Source organism: Ailuropoda melanoleuca, chromosome 14 (genome assembly GCF_002007445.2).
Source record: "Ailuropoda melanoleuca isolate Jingjing chromosome 14, ASM200744v2, whole genome shotgun sequence".
Lineage (NCBI taxonomy): Eukaryota > Metazoa > Chordata > Mammalia > Carnivora > Ursidae > Ailuropoda > Ailuropoda melanoleuca.
In genome coordinates, this window is record NC_048231.1 from 62,788,859 (window position 1) to 62,810,859 (window position 22,001).

The following is a 22,001-nucleotide window of genomic DNA, read 5'->3' on the forward strand; positions in this document are numbered from 1 at the left end:
GCCTATCCACCTTTACCAGTCCTGTCCATGTCTGAGGGAGGTTAGTCTCCTGAGGAATCTATAATGGCTTCCCTTAAGGTTTTTGCCTTTTAAGAGACTGCTGATCTTCTTCAGGACCTACTCTCACCACTTCTAATTGCTTTTATACCTCTGTAACCCCACTTAAATTCCAACAGCCCCCAGAGTGTGAGGTACCTACCTACTAGGTGCTACCCATGAAGAAGGGTGAATGATTTTGCCTGCAATTACCTGGGGAATGGTGTGAGAATGGAATAGAGCAGAAGGAATAGAATTGGATCAGGCTGAATTTGTTGATGGGGCTTACTAAGCAAAGATTCCAGATCGAAGGTATTAAGTCAGAGGGCTATGAGTGGCTCTAACAGTGTGCTTGGTTGGTAGACTGAAAACTACACTAAAAGGTGGCCTAAACTAAGTAAAGTTGAGATAGATCCTAGAACTTTATTTGTATACTATAGAGGAAGTTATCCAAAGGTTTAAGGAGATTAGAAGGCTAGGTGGATTTTTCTTTTTCTTTCTTTCTTTCTTTTTTTTTTTTTTTTAAGATTATATTTATTTGAGAGAAAGAGAGAGAGAGTACAAGCAGCAGGGAGGAGCAGAGGTAGAGGGAAAAGCAGACCCCCTACTGAACAGGGAGCCCAGTTGGGGCTCAGTCCCAGGACCCTGGATCATGACCTGAGCCGAAGGTGCTTAACTTAATGAGCCACCCAGGCTCCCCGAGTGGATTTTTCATTTAAAAAAAAAACCCAAGAAACAAAACTTGATCACACATGTCCCCTGGGGGGGGGGCGGGGAAGAGGAGACTCCTTTTCTCTGAGAAATGTATTCATGAGGAGAGCTACAACATCCTTGAAGAGCTCTGTTGGCTGTTTTTGTTAAACCATTTTTAATGGAAGGATAACTGTTGCCATCAAATTAGGATCCTTGAATTCATCAGGAGTAATGGAATCCCAGGTGACAGAGACAAGTACTGGCACTTAATTGCAAAAAAAACAAAGGGTGAGGCTGCGATTACTGTAATGGTTACTGTAATGGTCAGTGGTTACTGTAATGGTCAGTAAAGCCAAAGCAGAAATCAGAGAAGTCTGAGTTGCAGAGATATTTGGCATGGGGTGATTGATCATAGTGTCCAACTGAAATAGATGGAAAACCTTGTGAATTATTTTTTGATTTTTGTAAACAGAAGAACTCTAGACCTGGGGAACAGAAGCGTGACTTAGATGACCTTAATAAAGAGATTATAGCCCCTCAGCCCGTCCCTAGACTTAAGCCAGTTCACAGATCTAATGACCTTTAAATACAGGGAAAACCAGGTCATGCCATATAGCAAAAATGTATGGTGTTGATCTCCTCCTAGACTTCCCCCAAAAGACCAGTGGCCATTTATTAGAGTAATGGACATTGGGGAATGAGAAATAATTAGATTTTTGGGGAATTGCTGAATATTGACTCAGAATGTAATGAGTTCTAGAACACCCAAACACCACTTTTTTCCATCAGTCAGTGGAGTTTTGGCTTAGGGCCATCAACAGTGGGACTGATGTGGTTATTTCCATATTTCTGGAATGCATAATTAGAGTAGACACAACAACTAACCAAGATCCCATATTGGTTCACTGACGTGTGGAAGTGAGAGAAAGTCAGGTGGAAGCCACTAGAGTGTCATCAACCTACCTAAGTAGTCAACTATTACCTAGAGAGGTTACCGAACTACCCTTAAGAATTTGTTCACTCCTGTCACATCCCTATTCAACTCATCTGTTTGTTATTGAAGAAGACAGATGGATCTTGGAGAATGATGGTATGTTATCATAAACTTAATCAGGTGGTGGCTTCAATTACAGTTGTTCCAGGTGGGGTTTTGTTGCTGGAACAAATCATTGCAACCCCTGGCATTTAGTATGCTGATAGTGATCTGGCATATGGTTTTTCCCTATATACTTATTAGTAAAAACCATCAGAATTAGTTTGCTTTCAACTGGTGGGGTCAGCAGTATACCTCCGCTAACTTACCTCAGGGCTATATCAAGCTTTCTGTCATAAGCTAGTCTCCCACAGGACATTTATGCTGATCCATTATATTGATACCATGCTGGTTTGATTTGGTGAGCTGGATGTAACAATTCCTTTTTTTGGTAAGGTGCATGCATGCCAGAGGGTGAGGAGAATTCCCACAAAAATTCAGGTACCTGTTATCTTGGTGAACTTTCTAGGAATCCAGTGGTTTGGACTACGTTGAGGTACCTTTTCCATGCCAAACAACAACAACAACAACAAAACCTGCTATATCTAGCTGTCTTCTCCCATCACAAAGAAAGGGGCACATTTGGATTTTAGAGGGAATATATACCTCATTTGACCTGAAATGAGGACTTCCCCCACCTTTCCACAAGCCTTTCTCTGTTCGTTAACCTCACCAGAAGCTCCAAAGCCTACCTCTTTCACTCTCTGGAATCTATTCTGTCTGCTTTCTCTATTTTATTTTCAATGGGTCCTTTTCTGTCAACTCCTCCTGTGTCCCTTTCTTGTCCCCATCACTTACACCTTTTGATTTCTCAGATTGGTGATAAAAATTCACTTTACAGAGGGACTTTTTAAAGAAATCACCAATTTTTATGTTTAAAATTTTTATTTTCATCAAGAAACATGTTTGTTTATTGTAGAAAATGTAGAGAAGGAAATTAAATTATCCACATCCTATCACATTTTTACAAAATTCACAGAATGGGAATATTGGCAATGTACTTTTTTTACTTAACATTGTCATATATACCTCTTATCCATGTCATTAAATGTTTTTCTACACATTTTGTTGGCGTACTGTAATTTATCCATCTCTCATTGGACATACTTTAGTTTCTAATATAATGAACCTATTTATAATTGTATGAACCTATTTATAATTAAATCTTTCACCATGGGTTTTATTTTTAAGATTTTATTTATTTATTTGACCGAGAGAACACGCGAGCACTAGCAGGGGAAGAGGCGGGGAGAGGAAGCAGCTGGCTACCGCTAAGCAGGGAACCCGATGTGGGGCTCAGTCCCAGAACCCTGGGATCATGACCGGAGACAAAGGCAGATGCTTAACCAATTGAGCCACCCAAGCGCCCTCATGGGTTTTCTTTTGTTTTGTGTGTTTGTTTTTTCCAGAACTAGAGTTGCAAGGTCAAATGAGATATTTAATATTAAAGTTCCTTTTAAATATTTACTGTTAATTGCTGTCCACCAAAATTGAACTAGTTTATATTTCTACCAGCAGTATATGAAAGTGTGTATTTATTAGTATCTCAATCAGCACTGGATATTGTTATTTTAAAACCTTTTTTAAAAAAAAAAGATTGTGTTCATTTATTTGATAGGGTAAGTGAGAGAGAAGGAGCAGGGGAGGGGTAGAGGGAGAGGGTGAAACAGACTCCCCACTGAGCAGGGAGCCCAAAGTGGGGCTTGATCCCAGCACTCTGGGATCACGACCTGAGTTGAAGGCAGCTGCTTAACCAGCTGAGCCACCCAGGCATCCCTATTATTTTCAAAGCTTAATGCCATTTGTTATCTCTTAGCTTTTGGTTAATCTCCTTTCTATTCTCTATTTGGAAGAGATGGCATTTGTATTCACTTAGTCATTTATTCAGTCACCAACTGTTCTAGGTACAGTGGTGAAAAGAATAGAACTAGGTCTCATCTTGCTTGGAATTTATAGTCAAAGAGTTAGTTTTCTTTATGGCACCTGTGCTGGATAGATGCTGGTCTGGCCTATTCTGCCTTATAACTGAGCGTGACAGGACACCAGTGATGAGCCTTGTTAGCCTTTTAGCATCTGGCCATGGATGCTTGTGGTTAAACTGGAAATTAGTATAATGTATATAAAATAACGTTATCTGTGAAGAGTTGTTGGTGAACTTTTTAAGATTCCCATGTCTTTTCCTTGGGTATTTTTATTGTTATATTCCTCTGCTCCATTAATTATTTTGGTCACCATTCCTCCTGGGGCACAAGTAGTGTTTTAATGATGTTTTATATGTAATATTTGAGGCTTTGTAAGGTTTTTTTTTTCCTTCAAAGCACTTTAATTATAGTTAGCTTAATAATGGGCTTACGCTAAGAAAGATTATTTTTTTAACTTATCAAGCCTTAAGATGATTCCTATAAGTTGTCAGGCTCCCAAGAAGCAGTTTTTAAAAGTGTGTCTATCTGCATACTGTTTCTGTAATTTAGACTAGTATTACTCTCCTCAGATTTCTTGAATTGTAGTATTCTCACATGACCAGTTATACCGTTATGCTTACTCCCTAATGTACTAGTAGCTCTTTGTTTCAGCCTTGTATGCAGCTATTTGGTTCCAACTTTAGTGACTATGAGAAGCAAGAATTGCCTGTGTGATATACAGCTGCCTATACTAAATATCAGGCCTTAGAGGGTTTTCCAAAGTGATAGATGAGCGCTAATTAACAACAAACTAATGTTTATGGGAAAAGTGGCTGGTAATTCCTTTGCTAAGCGTGTCTTTCCAATGACAGTTAATTTCTCTGTGAAATTTTCCCAGAGTAGATGTTCAGATTGTCAGCAAATGTTACCAGTGAAAACGCAGGTTTACTTGGAAAGCAGTATGTCTGCCTTAAATATTGCAACAGTACTTTCTGATAACATTTAGAGTATATTGTTGAATTCCTGTTTATGCATTTCCCCCCCAAGAATTCCATAGGGTATTAAAAACAGTAAGTATCAGTTGCTTTCAAAATGTTTATTTGAACTTGTTTGTATGACTTATCAGACTGTGCCAATCTTTCAGATATAATTCACATACCATAAAATTCAGTATTTTAAAGTATATGGTTCAGTAGTTTTTAGTATATTCCCATGGTTGTGCAACTATCTCCATTATTTAATCCCAGAACATTTTCATCACTCCAGAAGGAATCTCCATAGCCATCAGTAGGCACTCCCTCCCACCTCTTTCAACCACTAATCTGCTTTCTGTCTTTATGGATTTGCCTGTTCTGGGCATTCATATAAATGGAATGAATATAATATGCGGCCTTTTGTGTCTAACTTCTTTGGCTTCACTTGATGTTTTCAAGGTCCATCCATGTTGTGGCATGTTATCAGTACTTCATTCCTATTTATGGCTGAATAATATTCCATTATCCATAAATTATATGGATATGTGACATTTTGTTTATCCATTCATCAGCTGATTGTTTATATACTTGGCTATTATAATTAATGCTGTTATGAACATTCATATTCAAGTTTCATTTCTTTTGGGTATATTCTTAGGAGTGGAGTTGCTGGGTCATATGGTAACTCTGTGTTTGACTTTTTGAGGAACTGTCAAACTGCCTTGCGTAACAGCTGTATCATTTTACATTCCTACTCGCAATGCATGAGGGTTCCAGTTTCTCCACATAATGGTCAACAGTTGTTATTGCCTGGTTTTGGTTTAGGTTTTTTTTAGTAGTCATTCCAGTGGGTGTGAAGTGGTATCTCATTATGGTTTTATTTTGTATTTCTCTAATAACTAATAATGTTGGACATCTTTTCATGTCCCTATTGGTCATTTGTATGTTTACTTTGTAGAAATGAAGTGCAGTCAATCTTTTTCTTTGCTTGCTTTTGCTTTAGGTATCATATCCAAGAAAGCATTGCCTAACCCAGTGTTACAGGATTTGTATCTTAGAGTGTTATAGTTTTAGCTCTTACATTTATTTACATCTTTGATCCTTTCTGAGTTCATTTTTTATATGGTGTGAGATGGGTTCAAATTCATTCTTTTGCATGTAGATAGCCAGTTGTCCTGGCACCATTTTTTGAAAAGACTATCCTTTCCCATTGAACAGTCTTAACACCCTTTTTGAAAATAAATTAATCATAAATGTATCGGTTTATTTCTGGACTCTCTCTTCTGTTGATCTGTGTGTCTGTTCTATCCTTGTACAAATACCATGTGTCTTGATTACTATAGCTTTGCAGTAAGTTTTGAAATCAGAAAGTGATTTTTCCAACTTGATTCTTTGTTTTCAAGAATTCTTTCAAGAGTTTCAAGAATTTCAAGAAATTCAAAGAATTTCAAGATTCGTTGTTTTGGGTATTCTGGTTCCCTTACATTTACATGTGTATTTTAGGATTATTTTGTCAATGTCTGCACAAAAGGTAGCTAGAATTTTGATACAGATTACATTGAATTTATAGATCAATTTGTGTAGTACTTCCATGGGGAAGGGAAGGGGCAGAGAGAGAATCTTAAGCAGGCTCCATGTCCAGTGCAGAACCCATTGCGGGCCTTGGTCTCCCAACCCTGAGATCGTGACCTGAGTCGAAGTCAAGAGTTAGACACTTAACCAACTGAGCCACCCAAGCTCCCCAAAGAGAAGCTTTTTAATCACAAATTCAGTTTCTTGTTATAGGACCATGTACCAGGCATGTAGGTTGCCTTACATCCCTTTCCATTCTTTAGTCTTGTTCTCAGTGTCCATTCTTGAATTTACATATGTCAGTAAAATGCTAGTAGCCTAACCTTTCTTGTCATTAAATGATTATGTTGTGTTTTGATTGCAACATGAAAGGCAAGTTTGAATATTGAAACCATAAAGCAAATCAGTTAACATCTGCCTGACTTACCTTAGAATGTTTGCTAATTTTCTGCCACAAAGAACACCTTGGGAGTATCCTGATTCTTTTCTAAGCCTGCTGTTGCACATTCATGGGCCATTTGTAGGGTTCTGACCATGATAAATCATCTTCTGGGTTTATCACTCCATTTAGTAATTTGGTTTCTAATGTTATTTCTTGTCTTACAGTTTGTTGCTATTGACAGTGTTGTCAGTGGTTGTATTTGGTTTCCCTAATTAGAGATTTCAACAAAATCAGTTGTTCTTCATCTTCCCAAGTTGGTCTTATATATAGCACATAAAAGCATGGACTTTTTTCTTTTGAAGATTAAGTAAAGGTAGTCATTAGTTAAATTATCAGCTTTGGAATTAAAATGGTATGGTAGATTAAGTCTATTAACTGGATGATTTTTCATGCTGCTTACATATGCTTTTGTCCATTAGCTTGTAGACTAGTGATTCCCAACTGGGGGCAGTACCTGCTCCTTTGGAGTGCTTAGAAATTTGTGGAGTATTGTTGTTCTGACACAGTGACTCAAGAGTTGGACTGTGCTACTAGCATTTGGTGACAGGGAACCAGTGATACTAAACATCATGCAATATGAGAGGCAGATCCACCCAGTCAAGCTTACTCAGAATTCTAATAACACCCCCATTGAGAAATGCTGACACTTAAATTTTTCAAGCACTTCGATAATACTTATAATCTCTTGAGTTGAATATATTCAGAGTTTTACAATATCTTCTAGGTAACTTTTTATTTACAAACAACTTTCCACATAATGTTGGAATAAACATTTCTTTGTCCACATTCTCTGTACCTGTCATAATATTTGTGAGTATAGAATTCTGACGTCACAGTGCTTCTCAAACTTTTATACCAAGCACACCAGACAGTAGAGAAGAGTAATCATGTTCCTTTGGGGGAAGTCTCAAGGAGGGAATGACTTTTAAAACTTCAAAGGAACTTTGCACTTGTTTTTAAGATCAAGGTGTAATTTATTTACAATAAGATGTGCTGGTTTTAATTATAACCACTATCCCATATCAAGATACAAAACATTTCTGTGACCCCAGAAAGTTTTTTCATGCCTTTTCAGTCATTACCCCTGCCATCCAACCTTTTACTTCAGTTACTGATCTAATTTCCGTTACCATAGGTTAGTCTTGCCTGTTCTAGAATTTTGTGTAATTGGGGATCATACAGCAATGTACTTTTTTGTTTTTAAATTTTCACTCTGTGTGTATGTTTTTGAGATTTATTCGCTTTGCGCATGTCAGTAATACGTTCCTTTTTAGTGTTGAGTAGTACTCCATTGTATAAATGGTCCATAATTTGTTTATTCATTGGACACTTGGGCTCCTCCTAATTTTTGGCAAGTACAAATAAAGCTGCTGTCAACATCCCTGTAAAAGTCATTTTGTGGACATATGCTTTCATTCTCTTAGATAAATACTTAGGAGTGTAACTGTTGAATCATAAGATAGATGTAGATTTAATTTTATAAGAACTTTAAACTTTTTTCAAGTTGTGCCATTTCACACTCCCTTTAGCAGTGTACTTTTATTTTCACGAAGGTGTCTTTTGGAAGAACAGAAGGGTTTAACTTCGATGAAGTGTAATTTGTCATTTTTTTCTTTTATAGTTACTTCTTTCCACTAAAAAAATTGTTGTACCCATAATTTTGAAGATTTTTTTCTTAGAAGCTTTATATTTTACATTTTAAGTGTTTGATCTTCTTATATTTTAAGTGTTTGATCTTCTTAATTTAATTTTTATATCTGATCTGAAGTTAGGGGTTGAGGCTAATTTTTTAATATACAGATATCTTGTTGCTCCATCCCATTTATTGAAAAGACTTACTCCATTTATCATGACTTACATTTAAAATCAATTAACTGTGTATGTAGAAGTACATATTCATACTTCATTTTGTTGATCTGTTTTTCTATATTTACGCCAAAACCACAGTCTCTTGCTTACTGTAATAATTTTGAAATCCAATAGTTGAAATCCTCCAACTTTGTCCTTTTTCAAGAGTGTTTTTTGACAATTCTGGGTCCTTTGCATTTTCATATGAATTTCAGCATCTTGTCGTTCTTACAAAAATGTGTATATATGTGTTAGGATGGCATTGAATCTATAGATCAGTTTGCGAAGAACCGACATCTTAACAGTCGTGAGGCAATACGAGCTTTGTATATTCTTACATGTATTTCTGTCATCTTTAATTTCTCCCTGCAGTGTTTTAGCTTTCTATTTAGAAGTCTTCCAGGTCAGGATGCCTAGGTGGCTCAATTGGTTAAGCATCTGCCTTCAGCTTAGGTCATGATTCCAGGGTCCTGGGATCAAGTCCCACATCGGGCTCCTTGCTCAGCGGGGAGCCTGCTTCTCCGCCTGCTTGCTGCTCCCCCTGCTTGTGCACGTGTGCTCTCTCTGACAAATAAATAAATAAATCTTAAAAAAAAAAAGTCTTCCATGTCTTTCATTACATTTATACATAGATACTATTTTCTTGATGCTATTGAAATGGTATTTTTATATTATACTTTCCAGTTCATTGCTAATATAGCAAATCTTGTATCCTCCAACCTGCTAAGTTTACCTAATTGTTCTCTAATTTTGGATGTAAATTCCTAAAGATGTGCTAAATAATCATGTTTACAAATCAAAATAGAGTACTTCTTTCTTTCCAGTCTTTGTGCTTTTTATTTATTTTTTCTTGCCTCAGAACACTAGCTAACATCCCCAGCATTGTGTTGAAAAGAAGTGGTGAGGTCAGACATCCTTGCCTTGTTTCTGATCTTAGGGAAAAAGCACTCCGTATTTAACCTTTAAGTATGACTTTGGGTGTAGGTTTTTTATAGAGGAAATTCTTCTCTTCCTAGTTGACTTCAGAACTTTTCTGATGGTGGGTGTGGAATTTTGCCAAAGCTTCTCTGAATTTATCTGATTATCATGAGTTTTCTCCTTTATTCTCTTAATTTGATCATTTGTATTTGTTTTTTAAATTTTAGCCAGCTTTTTAATCCTGGGATAAGTCCCAGTTGGTCACAATATAAAATGATTATTCATGTTGCTGGATTCTATTTGCTGTTCGTTCGTTTTGTTTAGTATTTTTGCATCTGTGTTCATGAAAGATATTGGTCTATAATTTTAGCTTGTTATAGTGTCCTTGTTAGTTTGGGCTTGAGTTATGCCAGTGTTCGTTCTTCCTCTTTTCTTTTTTTTCTTTTTTAAAGTGTTTAAGTGTCTAAGATAGGCCTTATTTCCTCCTCAGGTGTTTAATAGTATTTACCGATGAAGGCACCTGATCAGGCCAGGAGTTCTTCATGTGAGGAAAACTCAATACTAGATTCTCTCTTTTTGTGTGTGTTAGTATTTGAAAGTTGTGTTTCTCAAAGAATTTTTGCATTCATCTAGATTGTTGAAGACATTCACATAAAATTATTCTTTGTATCTCGTTGTTGTCTTTTAATGTCTGTGGTGATGTTATCTTTTCTTTCATTCCTGATATTGATCATTTGTGTGTTTTCTTTCTTCCTGATCAGTCTAGATAAGGGTTCATATGTTTCATTAATCTTTTCCAAAAACTAACTTATGGCTTTATTACTTTTTTAAAAAATGTTTGTCTATTTCTTATGTCATTGATTTCCACTCCTATTTATTTCCTTTCTTCTAATTCCATTGAGTTTAATATTTTCTTTTTCCAGCTTCTCAGTTGAGGTGAAGGTTGAGTATACTTTTTTATTCTAATATAAACATTTAACGTTATAAATTTCCATTAGTTTGTGGGAGTGAAGCCAAAGCAGAAAAGCTCTGATATGTTGGATATGTTGTGTTCTTATTATCATTAAATTTAAAAAATATTTCCTAATTTCCTTTTCTGATATCTTCTTTGAAATACAGACTGTTCAGAAATGTGTTGTTTAATTTCAAATATTTAGTGTTTTCATTATGGTTAGAGAACATATTCTGTATTTCAATCCTTTTAAATTTATTGAGACCTGTCTTAGCATATGGTATATCTTAGGGAATATTTCTGTGCACTTGAGAAGGATGTGTGTTCTTTAGTATTGAGTAAGGGTCTATAAGTCTTCAACATCCTTACCAATTTTTTTTTGGCTGCTTGTTACATGGGTTACTGAGAGAGGTTTATAAGTTGTTTTCTCTTTTTAAAACTGGTTTTACATTTGTCTGTTTCTACTTACCAATGTTTACTTCTTTTATTTGATGGTCTGTTATTAGGCATAAATACATTATGTCTTTCTTAAGAATTTCTCCCTTTTGTCATTGTGAAATTATTCTCATTTCTAGTAGTATTCCTTATCTTAAAGTCTTACTTTGTTAAATATTGTTATAGCCACACCAAATACTATTATGCTTAGTATTTGCATGGTTTATTTTTTTCTGTCCTTTTACTTCCAGCCTATCTATGTCTTTACTTAAAGCTGTTCTCTTATGAATAGCATATCTTCGAGTTTGCGATTTTTGTCTTGTCTGAAAACATATTTGAAGTGTTTAGTCCATTTATATTTAATATAATTTCACTGTGATTGAATTTAGGTCTGTTATCTGGCCGTTTATTTTGTTTGTCCCGCTGTTATTTTGTTTCTCCTTTCTTTTTTTTTTTTTTAAATGTTTTATTTATTTATTTGACAGAGATAGAGACAGCCAGTGAGAGAGGGAGCACAAGCAGGGGGGAGTGGGAGAGGAAGAAGCAGGCTCATAGAGGAGGAGCCTGATGTGGGGCTTGATCCCATAACGCCGGGATCACACCCTGAGCCGAAGGCAGACGCTTAACTGCTGTGCCACCCAGGCACCCCTTGTTTCTCCTTTCTAGTTATCTTTTGAGTTAATTATGTAGTATTTAGTGTGATGTTCTATATCCTCTGTTGACTTTTAACTATACTCCTCTTTTATTTTTTTAACGGTTGTATGTATGTATCTGTTAACAGTCATAGTAGGTATCCTTAACTGACTACACTTAACCTTGAATTAATATCACATCACGTAAGAGTTGAAAACCTTTTAACTATATGATTCTGTTACACAAGTCCCTCCCATCCTTTGTGTTATTGTTATCACCTTTTTACTTTTACATATGTTTTTAACTCTAGTACATTCTCATTACTTGGTCATAATCTTCTAAAGAGTTTATGAAAATAAAAATAGTTTTTATATTTACCACTTGCAGTGCTCTTTTATTTTTCCTGTAAATTCATATTTCTTTATAATATCATTTTCCATCAGTCCTATGCAACTTTCCAACTCTAGAATTACCAGAGTTTTAAATAAAGCTACAATTAGTACTGAAGTATATTGGCAAATTTACCTTTAGTTGTGAGGCACAACAACCTTTACTGATATTATTGTAGCTTTTCTTAACATTAAGATCCTCCAAGGATAAAATCAAAGCTGGTTCTGAAAGAAAAAAAAAAGTTAACTGGCAGTCCTTTGAAGTTTTCATAAAGTAATACGTAAAATTTATCTTTGGACATGGTTTGAGTTTTCAGAGGACTTTGTAAGTGTCTTAATTAAAGGTTAAAACTATAATGTTAAAAGGAAAGTTGCTACATTTCAGAGTTTGACTCATTATTTGGTAATCTACTGTTCTTGCGTGTTGTATTATTTGGTGGGCTGAAGCATTTTCTTTTTGGAAAGAGTGACCAAAAAAACAGCCTTTTGAGCAGTTTCATCCAGTGGCAGCTTGGTAAGGATGAGTGGGTGAGATAAGTTGTTAGAAGGCTGGATAATGCTTAAGAACAAGCCACCACAGGACTTAACATTTTCTCCCAGATTTATTTGGCTTAAAGCTAAGAACGACAGCAGGATCTTGATTATAAATCCATAATATAGCTCATTTTCATTGTTAATTCACATTAGTGATTTATTGGGTGACACTAGACATATAATCATACTACGACATTGAATGAATACCAGCTAAGTGCTAAACGCTGTATAAAATATTCACAGCTCCAAAATCCTTCCCTTTTAGCGAGTGAGAAAATTAAAGAGGTAGTTTCATTGTGCTGAATGCATGTGACAGTAGAACAAAATTCAGAGTATTACTGAAGTATACAGGACTTGCACCTGGTCCAGACCTGGGGGGTAAGTTTGGATTTGTAGCACTGGGGAAACAAGTACCTGAACTGAGTTTTAAAGAACTTAGTAAGGTAATGTGATATGAGGATGGGACAGAGAGATTGGAAATGAGTTCAGGAGGAGAGAATTACCTGTCTTGGAGCAAAGAGGAAAAAAGTACTCTGTGGCATACTCAGTAGTTTGGAACAGGAAGAAAGAAATGAGAGGTGAGACTGGGGAGAGGCTTTGGTATGCTCATGGATGACCACATATGTCATGCTTGGATACTGGGACTGGGTCCTATAGATTTTTATCTATTGGAGCATTTTGATCAGGAAAACAGTGTTATCTGATTATTATTTTAGAAAGATCATTCCCACTTCAGTGTGAACAATATTAATAGTGGAACTAAGGAAGTTGCTTAAGAAGGTTGTTGAGGTAACCTAGGCAAAGGGTAATGACAGTAAAAATACAGAAGGAAGCATGTGATTTGGAAGTCATTAAGAGGTAGAACTGATAAGTGACAGAGGGGATGTAGAAGGAGAAAGGGTTGAGGATGACACCCAATTTTTGGGCTTAGGTATTGAAGGGGCATGGTATTGCCATTCCCTTAAGTAAGAAAGAAGAGGGCAAAAGAGGAGTAATGGTTTGATACATGAGGAATTTTGGATACATTAAGTTGGAGACTTCATTAGGAAATTAAACAATGAGGTCCTGATTTTAAGGAAGCATTCTTTTGGAAATAAAGGAGGGGAATGTCATTAGCAGAGAAGAACCAGACTTATCTTTATATATCTCTCCTAATGACACAACTCGAAATAGAACTCAGAGCCCATGATTACATGTCATATCAGTCTGTTAAACATATTATTAAACATTATTTCTGTAAAAGACTGTTGAAACATGGATACGTAGAAATAACAAAATTTTAGGGCAGAAGATAACATGTAGGGTTGTCAATATTCTGAAATAACTCAAAAGGAATAAAACGAAGGTGATAAAAGCCGCAGCTCTTTTGCTTCAAAAGTTCTTCTCGTTGACCAGCAGAGGGTGCTCAATCCTGAAGCTCAGTATTTTTTGCTCTGTGCTGCCCTTAAGGCCTAGAAGCTCAGGTCTTTCGAATATAGGTTTTTCATGTTCTTCTTCTTTTTTTTTTTTTTTTTAATGTTTTTTTATTATATTATGTTAGTCACCATACAGTACATCCCTGGTTTCTGATGTAAAGTTCGATAATTCATTAGTTGCGTATAACACCCAGCGCACCATGCAATACGTGCCCTCCTTACTACCCATCACCAGTCTATCCCATTCCCCCACCCCCCTCCCCTCTGAAGCCCTCAGTTTCTTTCTCATAGTTCTTCTTACACAGGGCCAGGCATCCAGGATCCTTTTATTTTTCCTTGCTTCCAGGACTTAGAAGATATTTGATTTTTTTTTTTTTTCCTGGAGCCAGTCTTCATTGTACCCCCTGTTCCCATGTCTATTCCTTGTTTCCTCCCTAAAGTTTAAGACTTCAGTCCTCGGGTTAAGAGCTGCCATGGGGCATGGGGTTAGGATAAAATCAGGAGCAGAGCCTGAAAATGTAATGAATCTTTGCCTCTATTAAAAATGCCCAATTTTTGTTTCTAGTTAATTATTAAGATTCAGGGACACAGGGGTGCCTGGGTGGCACAGCGGTTAAGCGTCTGCCTTCGGCTCAGGGCGTGATCCCGGCATTATGGGATCGAGCCCCACATCAGGCTCCTCTGCTATGAGCCTGCCTCTTCCTCTCCCACTCCCCCTGCTTGTGTTCCCTCTCTCGCTGGCTATCTCTGTCAAATAAATAAAATCTTTAATAAAAAAAAAAAAAAGATTCAGGGACACACTTGTTTAGTTAGTCTTCTGATGCCAGGAATAAAATGCAAGAAGTTGACGTTAGCTTCTAGAAACAGTATTGATAAGCTTGGTTGGGTCTCCAGAGCATCAAGTTCCTCCAGTATCTGATTGGAGGAGCTGATGAAAAACTTCCTGTCCTGGGATATATCCTTTGTCCACCTGCCACATGTCTGAAATGCCCATTAGTCTAGCTTTAGGCATTCAGAGCTCCACTAAAACTCAAAAGATTTCACTGGAAGGAACAAAGTAAATGTGGCAGGAGAAATTAAGTTAGTTAGGACTTAACAGAATAGGACATGGGCAGGAAGTTTATTCTAATTAGTTTTAACTAGGGGATGTCAGAAAAGATCTGGAACTAGAATTACACTATTTCCTGTTTATAAACCTTCAAACCTCCCAACTGACTAGTGAACTAATTTATTATAAGAAGGGCTAACACTTATAAAATGTATATTGTGTGCTAGGCAGTGTTCTCATTTAATCCTCAAGACAACTCTATGAAATAATTACTGTTCCTGTTTCTGTTTTGCAGATTAGGAAACTGAGGTACCGAGAACTTAAGTAATTTGTCTGAGGTTGCTTATGGAGGAGACAGCCAGTGCTCAGCACTGTTCAATCCTCCTGTATGTTTTATGCTGCCTAGCACAGTTCCTTGCCCATAGTAGATGCCCAGTAACCCAGGTAACTTTTAAACTGTATCAGTGTGTGAACTAGCATGAAGCTAAGTTGCCATGGATGGCAGTTTTTAGAAACAGAGGGCCATACGAAGTCACTGAGAACTTCAGCAAGATTCATGAAGCCTCTGGGCTCATAAAGATATTATTTTTGCTTTTCACTTAGTATAGCAGTAATAGAGCTTAAGGAAATGTGGAAGATGAAGTAGACCAATTTTCCAAGGTTTGACTTCACAGCAGCCACTCCATTAACTTGAGGGAATGAAAGTTTGGATCACTGGTTATTTTTAATTAGTGTTATTCTTAAAACAGTGTTATTTCTCTGAAATCGGTGACTTAAAGTGTTCAGTTTTTTTCTTATTAGAGAAGAATTCCTCAAAATAAAAGTAAGAAACTTTGTTTAGTGATGGAGTTGAACAAAGTAATGCATGAAAGCTAACTTAATTGACCTAACAGTAGTAGAGTATGTGAACATTTAGGTCTGATTATGATTTTAAGAACGTTTGTTGTGCACTTGGTAAGTGAATTATTTCTTTCATCCTCTTTGACCTTTCTCTTCATTTTGCCTACTTTTTATCCAGGTGAAGAATCCAAGTTAAGGAATACCCTCACGTAGAAAGATGATTGGGGAGACACCCTGTTTCAGAAATAAATAGTACATTGTCACAGGGTCTTTTTTTTTTTTCTTCATTCAAATTCTGGTCTCTTAACCACATTAGTGTTCTTTGTCATTGATAGTGTAATGTGACCAGAAATCAGCCCTAGAAAACTTTGGAAAAGGGACTTGGTGAAGTGGGAGAAAATTAAAGCTGATGGTGAAAAGGCAGGTTTGAATTTTTATGACTTTAAGTTAGCCACGCATTATCCACTCTCTTAAACATGGGTAATTGAGAGGTAGCTGCTTATTCTTGCCTGGTCATTGTGCAACTGTCAAGTCAGAGTGTAGGCATCCCAAACCATAAGCATAGGAATAAAAATGCTATATATTTTTATCCATGTTCAAGAAAGATGGACTTTCCTAAGTGTGTCACTGTTTGGGAGAAGAGAATGCTATCACCTTTGTAAAGTTGTGAATTATGAAAGACATTTCTGTTGGGTTACTGAATGTCCCTTGGGGTTTGTTTCATTTACAACATTGCCTTGGGCCTTCTGCTACATCCTGTTGGAATGACCTTCTTTTCAACCCCGTGCTGGCAGCTGTAATATGGCTCTTTCTCCTGAATCCTTTAGGCTTGTCACATGACAAACATGAACTGTGACCCCTTTGTTCTTTACCCAGATGATTTGGTTTCTTTAATTTTTTTCTGTTTAATATTTTTGCCTTATTTCCTTGCCTCTTTTTCCCTTTTTGCTCCCTTTTTTATTTCCTACCTAGACAAGGGTTATTGTGGGGTTTGGGGAGCATTTTAGTTTTTTTTTTAAAGTATAATACTGATGCAGAAAAGCAGACAAATTAAAGTTCACTGAATTTTCATAGCACAAGCACACTCATGTAGACAATACTCTAGTCAAGATAGAGTATACCACCAGAACCTCAGATAACCCTCTCCTGTCTCCTTCTGGGCACTACTCCTCTCCCCGCAAGGGGAATCATTGTCCTGACTTCCATAGCTCTGAACTTTATAGAAATGGAATCAAACTGTATGTATCCCTTTATGTCTGGATCCTTTCATTTAACATTTTTGTGACGTTCATCCATGTTACTCAGTTTGTTACTACTGTGTAGTATTCCATTTGTATAAATATTCCACAACATTCCTATTCTAAATGGGCATTTGGGTTGTTCCTTGTTTAGGGCTGTTATGAATAATACTGCTGAACATCCTCATACGTGTTTTTTGGTGAACATATGATATAGTTCTGGGTATTTACATAGAAGTGGAATTGCCAAGACATAGTGTATCCAGCTAGCCATTTAATTTCAAAATTCGTATAAAACACTGAATGATTTTAGGCAAACTCTTAGTACTTGAACATTCATAAACAACCATCAATTCAGCATTAGCACATTATATCTAATTTTTGGCTAAGAAAAATGCCTCTATTTAAATGTACTACAGTTTAAAAATAAAATAAAAATAAAATAAGTGTACCATAGTTTTAAACTGGTAATTCCTATATACAACAAAATTGCCACTCACTGCCCATGATGCGTTTTATTAACTGTCTTCCTAATGTGTGTTTTTTATCCAGTTTTCCAAAGCTGAGTTGTCCGGTCCATTCAGCAAAAATCTTTTTTTATTGAAGATTTTTATCATTTGTGAGAAAGAGAGGGAGAGCTCACAAGCAGGGGGAGTGGCACGTGGAGGGAGAAACAGGTTAGGTTCTCTGCTGAGCAAGGGCCCTAATGCGGGACTCGATCCCAGGACCCAGGGATCATAACCTGAGCTGAAGGCAGATGCTTAACCAACTGGGCCACCCAGGCATCCCCATTCTGTAAAAATCTTATGAAAATATTGAGATGGTGATAATTTACAGTAGTTAAGATTACATCTACGTTATACCACCTCTAAGTGTAATGTTGACAGGGAAGAGGAATGTGCTAGTGCTTGACTCCCATGCTTAGCTGAAGTTACAGAGGCTGACACTTGTATTTGTACAAACTGCATTCATTACTAAGAACCTTGCAGAAGTGGTGAGAGCCTAGCTCTATACCACAGATGGGCTCCCAGATAAGTAGTCAGGCAGTTGTGCAGGCAAAGGAATGTTTTTCTTTCTAAAAATGTGGACTTCCCAAAATTTGTTCCATGGACCCTTTTGAGCAAGTTTAACCTAACGCGTATAGAAATGTGATTGTGATATCATATTCCCCCCAAATTGCAAAGGATCTTTCAAGGAAAGTTTGTTTGACCATCAGATAAAGTGCCCCTCAGTCAATCTGTGAACATGCATGGAATTAAGTTGACTTGTTTTGACCACAGTGTTATTGGAGACCTTAAAAAGGATTTCTTTCTCCTTCATCAAAACAAAGCAAAACAAAACAGAAATGTAGAGGGAGTAATTAAAATTTGATATTTATAAAAGGATGGTTATGGAACCAGAAGTTTTGCTTCCTGTGTTAGGTAAATATCTTTTCTTATATAAGTCTTTTGGAGGGTGAAAGGAGAGTTACCAACCCTATCGAGATGTTTTTGGTTACAAAGTAGGGTTTTAAAAAATAATGAGAAAATAAAGGATATCACCTTTACAAGATTATCCTTTGGGGGCTCCTGGGTGGCTCAGTTGGTTAGGCGTCTGCCTTCGGCTCAGGTCATGATTCCAGTGTCCTGGGATCGAGCCCTAGGTCGGGCTCCCTGCTCAGCAGGAAGCCTGCTTCACCCTTTCCCTCTGCCTGCTGCTCCTCCTGCTTATGCACTCTCTCTCTCTCACTCTGCCAAATAAATAAATAAAATCTTTTAAAATTATCCTTTGTCTAAAAATTCTGTATTTTTCATTTCTCTTTCCAATCTTTTTTGTTTGTTGGTTTGTTTTAATACTGTTGTGTAAACACTGATATTTAGAAAACTGTCTTAGTATAAGCATATTGGGTTCCATTCATTTTTGAATGACATTTAGAGCCCACATTGGTTGATAGTCCCTGTCTTCAAAAAGCTTATGATCTAGTGGGTATGTAGTTGTGGTGGTAGCATATACAAATTACTGTAATACTATGTAAGGTAATTGCTGCAGCGAGAATTCCTTTGGTGGGGGCAGCAAGTAGACCCATTTGAAATGGGTCTTAAAAGATGAATTGATTGGTCTGGAATGGCTTTTTGCTGATCTTTATCTGTTGGCCACATTTAAGATGCTTTGTAAAGGAGCAGTGGGAAGTAAGCCCGTAGGGAAGCCAGGTGATGAGTTGGTACCTGATTTGGTAGATAATACAGGACAGTGACTAAGAGCACTCACTTCAGATCCAATTAGAAATTGAGTCACAGTTCAGTTTTGCTATGTGACTTTGAACAGGTTGCGTAACCTATCTAAGCACAGTTTTCTCATTTGATAAATGGAGACAGCACCCATGTAACTTGCTGCAGTGTAAAATGAAAGAAAAGGGATCATGTGTGGGAGGTGAGTCACACAGCTGTCAATATGACAAGTGCTCAGGTAGCTACTCTTGATAGCAGCGAGCCATCGAAGATTTTTGAACCATGGAATGGTGGGATATGAACCATGTAAGGCTTTTTCTTTCATTTTTATAATTGATATACAAAAGACTGCGCACATTTATAGTATACAGTCTGATAGGTTTTTACATATACACCTATGAAATCATCACCACAATTGAAATAATGACCACATCCATCACTCCCGGAAGTTTTGTCTAAGACTCTTAAAGAGAGAAGTCTGGCCTTCAATGCACAGCAAAGAATGGAGTGAAGTTGAGCCTGGAAGTGGAGAAATCAGTTTAAGAGGCTGTCACCATGGTCCAGGTGAGAGAGAGAATGAATGAGGTCATGAGCTAGTATGGAGGCGGCTGGCCTCCCTCCCAAGAGATGGGGCTGCTGAGGGACAGGATTGAGCCTGCTGCTTCATTGTATTCTCTCTAGCACCTATCTCAGTGGCCAGAAGCTAGTGAGCTCTTCCATTCTGAAGACAGTTTTTCTCTGTATGAAAGATTGCTTACTGTAAACTTTTTTCTCTGTTTATTCTGTTTAGGGCTTAAAAGACAATCTTCTTCCTTCTGGGACATCCAGTCTGACAGCCACCAAACAGTTGCTTCGTCCAAGAATCACAAGAATCTGTCTCAGGGACTTGATATTCTGTATGGAACAGGAAAGAGAGATGAGGTATTCTCGAGCTCTATACCTTGCCCTTCTGAAATGACCACGCACTCTCCATCCAGATCCTTGCTGTTTACTGCCAAAGAAGACATAAAGAGCATTGTGGCACTCTCCTGAAATTTCAGTTTCTGGAAGATAATCACCAATAGGGAAGACCATTGTTTACAGTTATAAACTTTTATTAAATCTTATTTATACATCCCATGGGGTTCTTAATGACTAGAATTCAACTTTGTCTTCTGGAAATTGGTTAATGAAATACAGTTTATACAGACGTAGGCTTCTGCCTACGTGTGCATTTAATTACAGCAACTTAAGGCCCTGTTTGGTACCACCTGCTTCATTTGCCAGACTGTTAACAGGTGAGGTGATATCCCTAATACAGCCAGCGTTAAGATGCAGGCAAAAGAAAGGAAGAGTCACTACTTACGAAGCAAACTGTATTTCATCCTCTACTGAACCTGTCTCAAGGTGTTAGGTTTTCTGGGCTGGGATCAGAAGTTGCCTAGCTAATTGTGACAGTCACCTTCTGTAGTTGCAGGTGACGAGCCACAGATTAGGGTCTGTGGCAGCTTTGGTCAGCTGCATCCCAGTGTTTTCAAAACTGAGGCAAATGGGAATCGTTTGTGCCTGAGGTTGCTGTTCTCTGGTTCATCACCATGGGCTACTTCTGATACCAAGTGAGGGGACATTCTTGTCAGGGAAACTGTAAAACTGTAAAACGGGAGCTCACTGAATATATACCTCACTGGAAACTGGAAAAGGTGGGAAGTGCTGGAAGGAATGAAGGGGCATTGCATTCCACCCGAGGAGGGGAAAGTGAAAATGGAATCCCAGAGCGGGAAGTGTGTGCTGCACAGGCTCCCTCTATTGCGGGGGTGAGATTGGAACTCCAGTGCAGCTGGTACGGGTTTTGTTGACAGGACAAAATCACAGTCCAACCAAAAAGGAAAATGTATCAAACATTTTCAAATTTGCAGTATTTCAAAAGGAAGAAGTTATTTTTTTGTTTTGTGTATTGTTTTAAATCTCAAGGATAGTTTTGTAAAATCCTTTTCGTTACTGCAAGTTTTAAGCATCTTATTGCATTTAAAAAAATCCTAATTGATGATTAGAAATTTTTAACAATAGAACTCCATTTTGGATTCAGTACTCAAAAGGTAATGGCAGCGTCTCATTGTTGGAGATCTTGTCTCTAAATGTATTATGAGAAGCATGTTATATATATATGCGAGATATATATTCATCTGAGGAGGAAGCTCATGTTTTATAAAGCAAACACTCTTTTTTTTTTAATTCCACCTTTGTGGCATGTAGCTGGTGAAAAGTAATAGCTGTATTTAGAATCGCATACAGAAAGAACCAGTAAGTCCTCCAGGAAGGCTAGAAAAAATGAAAAACAAACCAATAAAGGAAAGCTGCTTTTTAGGAAAAGAATTCAGGGGAAAAAACACACCTCCATTATGTTACTCCTCATCCTGTTCTTCCCATCAGGACTGTTACAGCCATGTTCTAGACAGTAGTAAATGTTAAATTGGCCACATTTTTTTGTTTCAGCAAGTTATTATGTAAAATGCTAAAAATTATGTATATGTTAAAAGAATACGTTCAGAAGAGATCTGTACCTAAAGTTGTTTTTGTATATTTAAATGCTTAGCTTTATTTTTTTGTAAAGTGCAGCATTTTCCCATATTTGTGTATAATCTTATTGATCAGATGTTTAAAATTATTTCAAATAGTTCATTAAAATAATTATTTTATTATAAGAATAACTTTGCTCAGTCCCTGACTTTGAAAACCAGTATCTTTAGTAGTAAGCCCCCGCAGCTGAGGGCCAGGCAATGGATCTTTCTTGGCTCTGATTGTTACTTGCTTTGGAGTATCAGCATTTGGGTTCCAGAACCTAACTTCAAATCCAAGTTGCTGTATCACTTTCTTTGGAATAGTTGTGAATTTGCATGCTATTTGACTCCAAAGA

At 37.1% G+C, this 22,001-nt stretch overlaps 1 protein-coding gene across 1 annotated transcript in view; it reads left to right on the plus strand.

Moving 5' to 3' along the window:
* TAF4B (TATA-box binding protein associated factor 4b) overlaps positions 1 to 21,792 on the plus strand; it is a 126,506-nt gene extending 104,714 nt beyond the window's left edge. The window contains exon 15 of the mRNA XM_019796608.2: positions 19,899 to 21,792. Within this exon, the coding sequence (XP_019652167.2) occupies positions 19,899 to 20,066 (168 nt within the window). The 3' untranslated portion in view covers positions 20,067 to 21,792. The remainder of the gene's footprint in view (positions 1 to 19,898) is intronic.
* Positions 21,793 to 22,001: the final 209 nt, after the last annotated feature.